The sequence below is a fragment of the Phocoena sinus genome, chromosome 4 (genome assembly GCF_008692025.1).
Source record: "Phocoena sinus isolate mPhoSin1 chromosome 4, mPhoSin1.pri, whole genome shotgun sequence".
Lineage (NCBI taxonomy): Eukaryota > Metazoa > Chordata > Mammalia > Artiodactyla > Phocoenidae > Phocoena > Phocoena sinus.
In genome coordinates this window covers 39,521,653-39,536,679 of record NC_045766.1, presented here as the reverse complement: position 1 = coordinate 39,536,679, position 15,027 = coordinate 39,521,653, and the positions used below count along the sequence as shown (strand labels likewise).

The following is a 15,027-nucleotide window of genomic DNA, read 5'->3' as shown; positions in this document are numbered from 1 at the left end:
AAGCGCCTTACTGAAATCAAAGGAATTAAGTGAAATTCTACGTGCTGAATTGTCAACCATTCCCCTGCTAGAGTCTTACACTGGCAGCCAGGCTTAAAATTCCTTAGGATGAAGTTGAAGAGTTCTTCCCTGTGACAACTTACAGCCCAAGAGAAAAGAGCTTTGAGCACTTTTAATTGGATGCACCCTTACAAACAGTTGTGTTTTTATTTGACCATTCTGAAGTGAAGTTCACCATTCATTAATGCAACAACTATTCAGTGACTATGTATTAGACACTGTCGAAGCAATAGTTATGGTGGTGAACAAAACAGACAAAGGCCTGCTCTCTTGGGGTTAATTATTTTCGTACTAGAGAAAGACAAGGAACAGATTAAAAATATATATAATACAACATCAGGTAATGATAAGGACCACAAAGAAAAACAAATCAGGGTAAGAGGATAAGCAGGGTAAGAGAAGAGAAAGTGGTAGGTAGGTTGGGAGTTTACCTTTTAATTGGGTAGTCAGGGAAGGTCTCTCTGAGAAGACAATATATGTCTCCAAGCCCCAACCAGAAACTTTACAACAGCTTTTAGTGTTTTACACTTACTTATTAATAGAAATCAAAATGAACAAAAAAACAAACTCAGAAAAAATCATGGACAACGTAGAAATCAGAAGGAAACATTTTGAACAATTTAACTAAAATTAATGCCCTCAGTGAAATGAGAAAGCATGATGGGAAAAAATTTGAAAACATAAACAAAATGGACAAATTCTTAGAAAATACAACTCATCAGAACTGACTCAAGAAGAAATCAAAAGTGTGTACAATCTTAAAACCACTTAAAAAACAGAAGCTGTTAAAATCAAACATACAAAGTAGACACTGGGCCCAGATGGTTATACTGGTAAGAAACAGCTCATTCCAATATTATGTAGACTTTTCTTAGACAATACGAAAGGGGGAATAGTAGCTAATTCATTTACACCAGCATAAACTTATACTAAAACCAGAAAAAAAAGTTACAAGAAAAGAATACAACAGACCCATGTGACTCATGAATGTAAGTATAACAACCCCAAATAAAATATTATGTATAAAATCCAATACTGTTCAAAAAAAGATAATACCCCCAACCAATTTTGGTTTATAATAGGTATGCAAAGATTGTTCAATATTTTGAAAATCTATAAATGTAATTCATTAATAGATTAATAGAGAAAATCATACAATCATCTCAACAGATGCAGAAAAAGCACATGATAACATCAAATACCCATTCATGATAAAAATGTTTTTAAAATTATGAATATAAGGGAACAATGTTAATCTCATAAAGAGTAAAATTAAAGAAAACATAAAATTAACATCATCCTAAATGGAAACATTAGAAGCATTCCATTTAATATGAGAAATGAGCTAAGGATTCCAACTACTACCATTTTTAATCCTCAGTGTACTAGGGTACCTATCCAGTGCGGTAAAACAAAGAAAGAAACCAGAAGTAGGAGGACAGAAAGGAATTTTAAAAGCTGCTATTTTTTGTAGATGATATTGTTTTAAACGTCCAAAGAATGTACAGACAACTTTACTGGAAATAATAGGAGAGTAGAGAAATACTAGGTATAATAATAACGAAATGGCTGGATACACGACTAGTGTACAAAGTAAGCTGCAGCAAACAACAAGAAAGCATTATCTAAGAGAATTTAAGATAATATCAGAATATCAAATATCTAGAAATAAATATAACAAAAGATATGCAGTATCTCTAAATGGAAAACAGGGATAGGAAAATTTAATACTGTGAAAATGTAATTCTCCCCTAAATTATTGGGTTGGCCAAAAAGTTCGTTTGGGTTTTTCCGTAAGTTCGTTTTCCATAAGTTCGTTCGGGTTTTTCCATAACATCTTATGGAAAAACCAGAACGGACTTTTGGGCCAACCCAATATTTCCAGATTCAGTGCAATTCTAGTCAAAAATCCCAAGACAGTATTTTGCTGAACTTGATTTGATGATTTAAAATTTATATGGAAGAATAAAAAACCAAGAATAGGCAGTAAAAGAGTAAAGAGTCCAGATATCAGGACTTATTTTGAAGCTATAGTAATTAAAACTGTATGGTACTGGTGCAGGGATAGAAACACTAACCAATGAAATAGAATGTATTCCCATTAATGTAGTCATACATAAGTGGTCTGTTAGATCAGTCAGTAAAAGAGAATTGTTACTAATAAATATGATGGAAAAGATGGTCATGTATATGGAAAAAGATGAAATTAGACTTCTCCATTCCAAATCAGGAAACCAACCCCTGACTGCTTACAGACTTAAAAAAAAAAAACACTTTTAACTCTTAACAGGAAATCTAGGTTAACGCCTTTTGGACCTTAGGATAGAAGAAGATTTTTTATAGAAGCCTCAGAAAGCACTGACTCTAAAAGAAAAGTTAGATAAAAATTACCATTAAAATTAAGAACTTCTGGTCATAAAGACACATTGAGGAAGTGAAAAGACAAGTTACAACCTGGGAGAAGATATTTGCCATACATACAGCATATTAAGGATTAGAATCATAACTAAAGAACTTCCATAAATCAATGAAAAAAACATAAAGAATCCAATAGAAATTTGGACATGAGGCCCAAAAAGACATTTCACAGAAGGGGAAACAGAGATGGCTAATAAACATAATGAAATATCATTTAATACCCACATTCAGTTAACAAAAGTGTGAAAGAAGTTGACAATATTGAGTGTTAGAAAGGCTATATAGATCCACAGGATCTCTGAAGCATTGCTGGTAGGAGTGTAACTTGTGCAACTATTTTGAACAGTTTGGCATTATCTTCTAAATAGGAACATTCATGTATTTTCCTAGGAATACCAGTCCAAGGTACACACCAGAGAGAAACTCTTGCACACAGACAGCAGAAGACACATACAAGGATGTTTATAAGCAGCACTGTTTATAAGAGCAGAACCTCTGAAACACCCAATGCCTATCATCAGAAGAGATACATTCACATGGTGGAATATAATACAGCAGTCAAATCAGGGACGGGCAAAGGGGAAAATGGGGCAATTTAAATTTCAGAACAAACAATAAAATTTCTCAAGTAATCATAGTTTACTACATGGTTCAAGGTGAATAATATATGACCTTAATAATGTAAAATTGAATGGTTATTTGACCCCAAATTATAAAGTAATTATATTAGGAGGATGGGGAGGAATATATAGATATGTCTGTGGGAGGGCTGTAAAAGAGAGTTAAATCCCAACCTTCCGTATTTAGCAGTCAGTAAATGGTTTAAAAGTAAAAGGTAAGAAGATAAGCATTTTACTCAGAGACATAAATACCAGCTTAAACAACTAAGGAGTTAAAAGTTGTTGTTTCTGGAGAGTGAGATGAGGATAGAGAGGGATGGGACCAGGGACTGTTACTTTTATGTTGTTATTATATACTCTGTAGTTAATTCTACTTTACTTTCAAAGTCATATAATACACATACACACACACACAACTTCGATTTTAAAAACCACAGCTCCCGTTTGGACCAGATGGACATGACAGGGCTGAGCAAAGAGATGGGGTTTCTAGAAGAAAACTTTTTGGTGCTTTGGGGACTACTAGAGGGCAGTAGCAGAGATCTATAAGACTATGGGGTCCAATCTACTCATTTTACAGAAGTGAGGAAACTGAGGCATGGTAAAAACTAAGTAAATTGCTCAAGTCTCAGAATTAGAAGCTGACTGGGACTAACCCTCAGGTGTCCAGGTCCCTAGGCCCGAGGTCCTCCTGCCACATCCCACTAGGAGGAGAAAGAGGTGCTTCCATAGCAAAGGGGAAGGCTGACCCTCCAGCTCTGGAATGACATATGCCGAGAGCGAGGGAATCCTCTGAGCCTGAGCTGGCCCACACCCAGCTGAGGAGGACACGCCTAAACACTGCATGGCCAGGCCACAGCTCCTGTCTCCAGGCACTAGCTCACCAGGAGTGACTCCTAAATACGCACATATATGAGTGTGTGTGTGCTTTCTGATTTTTGCTGATTTAGACGAATCTGTAAGGATCAGACAGAAGTATGAGGCTTGCTGAAAGCTTGATAAAATAGATACTAAAGTGTCTAATTCTGGGCCTCTTATGAAGGAAAGAGTGGAAATCTGTTGGCTGAATGAATGCATGAATGCTATCATTTGTCTCCCACACCTGGTTTAACATGGTAAGTATACCTAGTATTTATACAGGGGATATTTGCTCTTAGAGAGCCCAAAGGAAGAGCCAGACATTCTGACGAGAAATGGATATTTGGGGAGGGATCAAGAGAATGCTGATGGGTCTTCAGTTACTACCATCTTTATTAGAACAATCTTTTATGTGCTTTAATCACTTGGAATACCTGTACTCGTAATAGTTAATTTTGCAGATTGTCTATACCCTCCCTAATTAAAGTGTGACCTATGGACTGGCAGCATGAACATCAGCTGGGAGCTTGTTATAAATACAGAATCTTGGGACTTCCCTGGTGGTGAAGTGGTTAAGAATCCGCCTGCCAGTGCAGGGGACACGGGTTCGAGCCCTGGTCCGGGAAGATCCCACATGCCGCAGAGCCACTGAGCCTGTGCTCTAGAGCCTGTGAGCCACAACTACCGAGGCTGTGTGCTGCAACTACTGAAGCCTGTGTACCTAGAGCCCACGCTCTGCAACAAGAGAAGCCACTGCAATGAGAAGCCCACGCACCGCAATGAAGAGTAGGCCCTGCTCGCCGCAACTAGAGAAAGCCTGAGTGTAGCAACGAAGACCCAACACTGCCAAAAATAATTAATTAATTAAAAAGAAAAAAAAATACAGAACCTTACATCCCACCCCAACCTACTAAATCAGAATCAGCATTTTAACACAATTCCCAGGTGATACATATGCACATTAAAGTTTGAGAAGCTCTGGTCTACAATCCTATTTTCTAGATAGAATCATAATTTTAATATATTTTAATTGGAATTAGAAGTTATGCAAATGATCAGTGATACCCTGAAATCAATTAAGGTAAAAAAAAAAACAAACCACCTGCAGGACAGTTTAAGCTCTGTAATAAACATTCAATGATCAAAGTGGGAATTGTATTTCTCAGTTACCAGTATTCATTGCAATCAAATGCATCGGGGGGTCAGGCTGGATGCTTTGGGACTGCTTAATGGGAAATCTGGTGGTCTGCCACACTTCTCCAAGAATCAGTCAGCTTGCTTAAGAGTGTAGCTTGACTCCCCCTTCACAATGCAAAATCAGAATTGTGTCTAGAAAAAAGATGAAATATAGAAATCTGACCTCAAATGGCTGGGCAAATGGGCCAAAAATCCCCAAAACTAAAACCCAAAAAACAAACCCAACAAACAGGTGGAGAGGGATCTGTCTAGCACGCAAATAAAGGCGGCAGTATTATGGGGAAAAAATCCTCAAGGATTTAAAGGATATCTCTTATTAGACATACATAGTCAGATGACAAAATCCATTAGGCACATATCAGAAAATCAACTCAAAACACTCACCGGGAGGAAAGGCTTGGCTTCCCACTTTTGCTACAGCTGGTATAAATTCCCGGGCCATCATCAAAGAAGCTTCCAAGTGCCAACTTCTGTCGGATAGATTCTCTTTCATTTTTCTGTGCCTAAAATTTCAGGAAAATAAGACATGCCGATAAGCAGGCAGATACGTCACAACCAGAGGCGATCTAACTGCTAAGTCTCTTAGAACTATAATATTAGCCAAAAAGTAAACAGGCCAAAACACAAGAGCATGTGAATTATTAAGACTGAAATTCAACCAGTCTTTCCTGATTCCACGTCTGTGAGCATTTTCAGTGCTTTGGAGTCCTTTATGATCGCTAGCCTCGGAAATCACCATCACGGTAGTAAATGATCATCATCAAGACAGAACCACAGTCGACCCCTGAACGACACGGGTTTGAACTGCCCAGGTGCACTTACAGCAGATCTTTCTCCACAGTAAATACTACAGTGCCACACCACCCACAGTTGGTTGAATCTGCGTATGTGGAACCACACAGACAGAGGGCTAACTATAAATTATAGGCAGATTTTTTTTTGTGTGTGTGTTACGCGGGCCTCTCACTGCCGTGGCCTCTCCCGTTGCGGAGCACAGGCTCCCGACGCGCAGGCCCAGCGGCCATGGCTCACGGGCCCAGCCGCTCCGAGGCATGTGGGATCTTCCCAGACCGGGGCACGAACCCACGTCCTCTGCATCGGCAGGCGGACTCCCAACCACTGCGCCACCAGGGAAGCCCTAGGCAGATTTTTGACTGCGTGGAGGGTCGGCGCTCCTATCCCCAGGGGTTGTTAAAGGGTCACCTGTAGGTTATTGGGCACTATAATCTTTCTTCTTCTTACCTGCTAAATATAACAGAGTAAAGTCATGGAGGGCAAGCACTTTGTCCTAAATCAAATCACTTTTATCTCAAATGTGGCCCTTCCCTGGATCGTTTCCCTTCTTTACATGGTCCCTTCAGTCCACTTTCTCTATGGCAAGAACATTAATTCGTTCAACCAACAGGCACCAAGCCTCTCTGAGAGGCAGGAGCTACGCTGTGACGCTAGAAGACGGCCCAGGACGGATAGACACAGCCCCTGCCTCCACCCATTACAGTCTTGATGGGGACTCTTGTTTCCATTCAAGCTCATCTCACCAGGTTTAGATTGTGAGAAATCCTAACCTAGTGCCTGGAATAGCTGGAGGATTCTCACTGGACCCATCTGTTTCATATTTTGAAGGGAAGTCAGGTCGGTGTGCATAGGAAAAGGATTTGGTAAACTACACTTCTGAGATAACTTGGATACGTTTACAACACTTGGCTTCGCATAAAAGTCCCATAAAAACTCACCATGCTGAACTTTTAAACCCTTTAAACGACAGAAGATGAGACATGATTTCCTTAGCTAAAAATAAAACAACTACAAAAAACAAACAATGAGTTAGACATCCTGGGGTGAGAATGAGATTTTGGTTTTCTGTTTGGTGGGATGAGGGAGGCTGTGAGAAGCACCATTTTATGTTCTGAGCAGGGGGCTGAAGACTCTGCGGAACAAATTATATAACGAAACCCAGCTCACGTGAGTGGGTGTGGTTATGGAACGCACGACCGCCTTGATTCTCTCAGTAGGAGGTTCTGGAGCCACGTTTGCTGCTGCCAGTACCCACAAGTTACAGTGAAAGCTCTGAGCCATCATCTGAGCATCACTGTGTCACAGTAATGAAATGTACAACCTATGGGAAGGACAGGCTGAAAAATGGCTTCATTTCATCCCCAAGTGAAGGGCAATATACTACAGGTTAAGGCTGCTGTTTACTATGATAGCTACTAGTCACATGTAACTATTTACATTCAAATTAAAAATTAATTAATTAAAATAAAAAATTCAGTCCCTCAGTCATACGAGCTGCATTTCAAGAGCTCCAGAGCCACAGGTGGCTAGTAGATATCATATGGGAAGCACAGAATAAAATATACAACAGCGCAGCACCGCTAAGACAGCATCAGCTTCAACGGTCTGCATCAGAATTTCCTGTAGAGACTTTAAAATGCACATTCCCATTGCTTCTGTACCTTTGGGCTAAGATCAAGTGTAAAATACACATCCCTAGACTCTAGCACTGGGTATTTAGTTTCAATGGGTTTGAGAACTTCTGGGCGAAGGAAAGCTCATCTTCATTCTCCTTTTCTCTAACATTTAAAAATTCTTGGACACTACAAGCATTCTTTCAACTTTCATACTTAGCAATTATATTTAAATCTATCTGTCTATATAGATATCCCTCCCCCGCCATTTTGTCATGTACCAGTGGAACTGTGTCATACTAGGAGCTCCTGTATTTGTGTGTATCTGTTAATACAGCCACAAGGTGAAAGACTACTTTTTTTTTTAAATTAATTAATTTATTTTTGGCTGCATTGGGTCTTCCTTGCTGCATGCGGGCTTTCTCTAGTTGCAGTGACCAGGGGCTACTCTTCGTTGGTGTGCGTGGGCTTCTCATTGCAGTGGCTTCTCTTGTTGCGGAGCACGGGCTCTAGGCACACAGGCTTCAGTAGTTGTGGCACTCAGGCTCAGTAGTTGTGGCTCGCAGGCTTAGTTGCTCCACAGCATGTGGGATCTTCCCAGACCAGGGCTCAAACCCGTGTCCCCTGCACTGGCAGGCGGATTCTTAACCACTGCGCCACCAGGGAAGTCCCAAGACTACTTTTATACAGTTACAGATGTGATGCTGATCTCATATTGTTACTGGGCTAGCACAGCACTGAGCCCTGAGAAAGTAACCATGAAGTCGTAAAGGGAAGTAAGAATGCTTTTAATTTCACTAACTACTTGCAACTGTACTGCTGGGAACGTTAATTAAAGCAACCCACCCTTCCAAATATGTAAGGCTGGTACTGGTGATGGTCCTGCCAAAACAGAACCACAACACTTGACATCTTTATTTAAAACAAATTCATTTCAAAATCCCCAAATCTGCCACACAGATTCAATGTAGTCAGTGAACCTATTTCTCAATCCATATAACAGCCAAAAGAGAATCTCACTCAATGTCCTCTACAGTCAGAAAACCGTTGAGTGGAATGAAATATTCAAATATAAAATCGGTAGATCACAACATGTGTGTTAATGACTAATGTTGTCCAACATCAGCCTGGAGTCTGGAAGAGGTTTTATTTAAAGAAAACACCTTTCCCAGGTCTGAGGCGCGAACACACACTTGATTTCATGTCTATCTTTCCTGATTTACTTTGTATGCTAAAGCTATAGATAGTGGAGAAGGTCTTAAAAATATTTCTGTTTACACTAATTACTATTTTTATACAGAATACTTCATTAACAGTTTAAAGACAACTGTTTTGTAATACACAAACTTTCTCCCCTTCTCCTCTTCTCTCTCTGGATCCCACTGAACAAATCAAGAAAAGTATAAAGCATATAAAAGCCACCATAATCCCACCACTTAGACACAGATCACTGCTAACATTTTGGTATATTTTCTTCTAGTTTTTTTTACCTTATATGTGTATTTTTCTCTTTTTTATAAAATTGAGATCATAATGTTTATATTATGAGAATTTCCCTCCTTCATTCAAAATTCTTAAAAAATACAATTGTAAATGGCCACATATCATTCTCTCCTCTGGCGTTATCTTCTATTGTCACCCATTTGGGTTGTATCCAATTAAAAATTACAGAGAAGTTAGCATTTTACATGAATTCCTGCCCACATGTCTGATTATTTCCTCAGGATAAGTTCCTGGAAGTGGAATTACCAGATCAGCTGAGTGTGAACACTTGTTGAGGCTCCTGACACATTCTGTCACACCGCTCGAGAGAAAATCTGTTCCAATGTACATGCCCACCAGCAATGAAAAAGGGTGCAGCTTTCACTATATCCTGGCTAACACTGAGTATTTTCACTTAAAAAAAAATGCCAGTGTTTTTAATTTGATAGGCAAAAAGTGTTATTCTTTTTATTTTAATTTCTTTGATTACCAGTGAGATTAAATATTTAAATTTTTTCAGTTAATGTACTTGCTTTTCTCTAAACTACTTACTCCTAGCTTTGCTTATTTCTCTATAAAGGTCTGAGAGTTCTGAACGTCCATCTTTCTGGTGCCAGATCTTCCACCTCTCTTCTCCACATCGATCACTAAGGTGTCCACGTGGACACCATGTTGAAGATAAGAGGCAGGACTCATTCGATCCAGATCGACTTCTTTCCTGAGACGGATGTGATGCTTTCCCAGAAAAGGAGAACACACCTGACTGCAAAACATACACACCACATACCTAATCATAACCGCAAATACTTACAATACAAATATCTTCTTATCAGAGCCACTCTTTGGACACCACTGCTCAATCTTCCTTTCGGAACAAACCGCCCTAACCTTTCAAGTAACTATGATTCAACTGACTAGTAAAACAGTTTTTCTCTTAAAATTCAACAATTGGAACCTGATTTCCTTCTTGTTGCCCACATGTGTAAAGTATGAGTGTGTGTGTGTGTGTGTGTGTGTGTATGTATGTATGTGTAATTTCAAACTTCTTTTGTTCTCTAAGGAATTACACCTGCAGGGCAATTATGTCCTCCAAACCCCCAAAGCACAAACATGCCCCAGGGCGAGAAACAGTGAAGTGCACAGGAAAAGGGAGAAGCGGACTCAAAACTACACTCGCCAAGTGTGTTTATGGCAAGCGGAGCCATGTCCCCTCCTAAAATGGCCTTGGGAAATACTGTCATAAAACAAAAGTGAAACGTCTAAAATGGATATTGCAGGCAAAAAGCAAGACGGCACCTGAGGAGGAACGGCTCATCCCTATGAGACAGAAAGACTATCGAGACCATTATCAAGAGTGAAAAATGTGCTCACAAACTCACCATTGACCAGCCACAGGCAGTGTTTTGTCCTTGCCTGTCGACGAATTCCCTGCTGCCACCCCCTGTGCCTGGGCAGATAAGGCTCACGATGGCTTTTGAGGGAATCCTGTGAGCCAAGATCTCAGAACACAGACCACTGAGCCGTTTCAGACCCCGAACGCCGGTGCTCAGCCTTTCCCATTGTGCCACCATTCTGCTGCAATTCCCCAAAGTCGACGAGAAGAAAGAGGGGGGATTTGGTAAAAGAAATAAAAAGCAAACGGCCCAAGCTAATGTTCTGCTTGGTTAAATATCGGCTATCTCCAAATCTGGTCCGTCCCCAAGTCCTTTCCATACTTTCTTCAGGACACGGCTGCACCCGGCCCTTACACATCGGTTACCCGAGCCCCTCCTTGGGTCCCGCCTTCGTCCCTCTGGCACCCCGTTCACCTTGCTCGAAGCATCCTTGTGTCTCTGAAGCAGGGGCCACCTAGTCTTTCACATGCCGGCCTTACAAATGTATAAGCAGAAGGCTGTGTGTCTTGTGCATTTCTGAAATTTAATTGGCAAACTGCATGTTCCCGGGGGCAGCTGCGGGCCCACTGAGGTTCTCAGAAACACACTTTGGAACATAACATCCCGAGCCTAAACCGAAAGCCAGCTGGTGCTCAGGACACTGCCAGCAGCTGCTTCCTTCTGAGTCCTGCACAGATGCTGATTCCAGATAGCTGGCAAGGAGAGGGCCTGTCTGACCCAGAGGAAGGGGTTCCATAAACTCCCCAAAGGAGGAAGACTATTTGAGGAAGCTTGGCTTAGAGAGTCCGGGGGCGCAGTTGATGCGAATGGCACAGCAATGCTCTAGGAACAAAAGCAGATGTTAAGCGTGGAAGCAGGGGCAACCGGGGCCTGGATGGGATTCAGTCGTGGGGAAGGGAAGTGGGAGAAAGGAAAATGTTTCCCCCCAGGTTTCCTGTCTTCCATCTCTTCCCTGGATTGATCTTCCCCTCCTTCCCAGCTCCAAGGTTTCTTACTTTTACCTGGGCACCATGGGAACTGAAATAGCTTGTTATATTATTGGATGTGCTTATTTTATAAGGCTGCCTCAGTACAATTCACTACAAATCCAGGAAGATACCACTTCTAGCAGCCTCCTTTCTGCCTTGCTAAAGCTGTTACCTCTGTCAGTGCTTCTTATGCTTCAGGGTGCCTACAAATCCCCTGGGGATCTTATTAAAATGCAGACTCTGACTCAGGGGCTGGGCCTGAGACCCTGCATCTCTAACAAGCCTCAGAAGTTGCGAGGGGTTAGCTATTTCACAAGAAGTTTCTCTAAGTTGAAGAAGCCTCCAGGCCTTGAATTTTCTTTCTCCATCTTCTACCTGGGTGTCCCACACAGGCCTCACGTCTGTTAAAGCAATGATAACCAATGGGAAAAAGGAAAGCAATGTGCCATTGAGAAAAAACTTCCTAAGGGCTGGGGGCTGCATTATTCTAGAAGCTGATGAATACCCTGGTCCCCCAAGGCCCAGGAAGAAACTCTGGATGCAGGGAGGTTGCTGTGCCATCGTGCCAAGTGGAGAATCGCATGGGTGGGTACACGCACAACGTGACACTCTCTCTCTCTGGTCACAAATTTCTTTAAGCCAGTAGCGCTCAAACTTGATTATGCATGAGAATCACGTGGAAGGCTTGCAAAACCAGAGACTATTTTTCTGATTCAGAAGCTCTGAGGTGGGGCTGAGAAAGTGCATTTCTAACAAGTTCCCAGATGCTGCTGGCTCAAACATCCTGAGAACCATGGCTTTAAACACCTGAACAGATCGAGGAGCTACATGCAACACAGAGTTGCTTCTTCTTTAATTGAGCACGGATCTGTTGCCCGGGGAATGTCCAGACTCTGGATCCAGGTGCATTGCATTTGCAGCCGTCTGGCCTCTGCCAAAGGCCTTGCCAGGATGCCTGTTTTGAAGCAATTAGTGATCCCGTTGCTTCAGTGCAATCTATTGCCTAGTGATATCTGGCATCATTGCCATGAGCGGCATCCACCAGGGAATGCAACTGGCATTCTGGAGCTCCCAGTGGAAAAGAACTCTTCCTTTAGTAAAATAATAGTCACTCTTAGTTCTCTCCTCGGCTTAAGAAAGAAAGTTTTAGTCTAAATTTATAGGCGGCATTCTAGTGCGGAGGAGTCTGAGGCTTTTAAACATTAGGAATCAGAAGGACAGAACTTATTCGTTAATTAGGCAAATTTTATTAATTTTCTTTAAAACAAAAAATAAAAGAAAACCCAAATATACTGATAGTACTTTCTAGTTATTTTCTCACTATGGGTTTATCGCAAGATCAAAATACGAAAACAGCATTCTGTAAAAATATGGATTGTATGCTTTTGAATGTCAAGGGCGTAAATACTTGCTCTGTGCAGGTTATTTCAAGTTCTTGCATCTTACTTCAAGACGCAAGCTTCCTGGGAAGAGCTTTTCAATTATTAGTGGAAGTGAAAGTTAAATAACCTAGTATCTTTCCATTGTATCACTGAATGGATAGTAAGTCTGGTTGTTCTGTTTTCAGTTTGCTTTTCTGACATTTTCTATTTCAGATACTTACACTAAACAATCCAGAAAGGTCTCCTGAAATGCTGTTGAAATCTCTTATCTGTGCATCCTCGCACCCATCTACCTAAACAAGTCCTCTGGACTAGATGTCAGGCCGGGCTGTTGGGCAATGTTGAGACCTGGGTTCGGCTTGCTCAGCATCAGACTCAACGGGAGAGCTGCCTTTAGATACCTGAAGTCCAGGACGGGCATCCATGGAGGGTCCAGGGGCCTTCTGACATCTGTTTTACTTAAGGATTTGCCTTTTGATAAAGGGTTGGGATGCCAGTTCAGAGGATGGAGATGTTTGTTTACAATTAGTTAACCCTGAGGATGGTTTGGCCTATCGACTGCATTCCTTCTCCTCACACTATAGGGAGAGGAGATAAACATGAGCAGGCAGACAGAAGTGCCGTCCTGGGCTTCCCTGGTGGCGCAGTGGTTGAGAGTCCGCCTGCCGATGCAGGGGACACAGGTTCGAGCCCTGGTCTGGGAGGATCCCACGTGCCGCGGAGCAACTAGGCCCGTGAGCCACAACTACTGAGCCTGGGCATCTGGAGCCTGTGCTCCGAAACAAGAGAGGCCGCGATAGTGAGAGGCCCGCGCCCCGCGATGACGAGTGGCCCCCGCTCACCGCAACTAGAGAAAGTACTCGCACAGAAATGAAGACCCAACACAGCCAAAAATAAATAAATTAATAAACTCCTACCCCCAACATCTTCTTTAAAACAAAAAAAGAAGTGCTGTCCTGCAGTCCCTAACACTTGAACATCTAATTTTTAAGTACTGGAGCAAAAGTATTTAACAAACCCCTAGGGCTGAAGTTCAGTAGCCATTTCCGGCTGCATGGGAACTCTGGTGGAAGTACAGGAGCCCAGGGTGCAATCGACAAGGATGACTTATGTAGTGGGAGTATTTAAATGTCAAATCCTAAAGGGACACAGTTGAAAATTTTCCTCACCTCTGAGCAGCATATCCAAAACATGAACTGCTGGGTGCATCTTGAGCTCTCCCGGGTTCTCAAATGATTGCCTTCAGAGACTACTTTTAACACAGGACAGTGTTATCTGGGGACTCTATTTTTAACAGGTGCCATTTTACAAGTCTGTAAAACCACCTCACTCCTTCAGTATCACTGTCAGAACACAACAGTCTAAAACACCTACTGCAAGGTTATGCAACAGCCAAACCACAATCAACCACCAGGAAGCTGGTGTCCCCTGCCTCCCATATCAAGGTGGGCTGAGGATCTGGGGTAGCCGAACACAGGTGTGTGACCAGGAGGGAGGGAGAGCAGGAGCCCGGCACAGGGCAATCGGGACCAAGAAGACCCAAGTTAACCTCTTCACTCTGACACTTACTACTGCAAGTTATGGAGACACTTTAAGCCCCAGTGTCTTTTTCTGAAAAAAGGGATAAAGATACCTTATTTTTTAGGTTGTATTAAGGATTAAATGAGGGTCTTCCCTGGTGGCACAGTGGTTGAGAGTCCGCCTGCCGATGCAGGGGACACGGGTTCGTGCCCCGGTCCAGGAAGATCCCACATGCCGCGGAGCGGCTAGGCCCGTGAGCCATGGCCGCCGAGCCTGCGCGTCCGGAGCCTGTGCTCTGCAATGGGAGAGGCCACAACAGTGAGAGGCCCGCGTACCATAAAAAATAAATAAATTAAAATAATAATAATAATAAAAAGGATTAAATGAAATACTATATAGAAAGTACTTGGCACAGTGTCTGATCCAGAGAGAAATTCATTAAATGGTCTTACTGCTAATATTAAAGGTAGGGGCGGGGTAACCTCCTGAGAAGAGTGGAGAAAAGGATAAAAGAGATCCAGAAATGTCCGGAACAGACAAATCCAGAAAAGACAGAGAGTACACTGATGATTGTGGTGGGGAGGTGGGAATTAGGAGTAATTGCTAATGGGGACAGGCTTTTCCTGGGGGGTGCTGATGCAAATATTCTGGAATTAGATACTAGTGGTTTGTAGAACCGTATGAAACACTAAAAACCATCAAACTATATACTTGGACAT

The 15,027-nt window shown here is 42.0% G+C and overlaps 1 protein-coding gene across 7 annotated transcripts in view; it reads right to left on the bottom strand.

Moving 5' to 3' along the window:
• LOC116752880 (schwannomin-interacting protein 1) overlaps nucleotides 1-15,027 on the bottom strand; it is a 625,076-nt gene that overhangs the window by 23,654 nt on the left and 586,395 nt on the right. For all 7 annotated transcript variants that reach the window (XM_032630024.1, XM_032630019.1, XM_032630022.1 and 4 more), the window contains one exon: nucleotides 5,538-5,656. In XM_032630024.1, coding sequence (XP_032485915.1) covers nucleotides 5,538-5,656 — 119 coding nt within the window. The remainder of the gene's footprint in view (nucleotides 1-5,537; nucleotides 5,657-15,027) is intronic.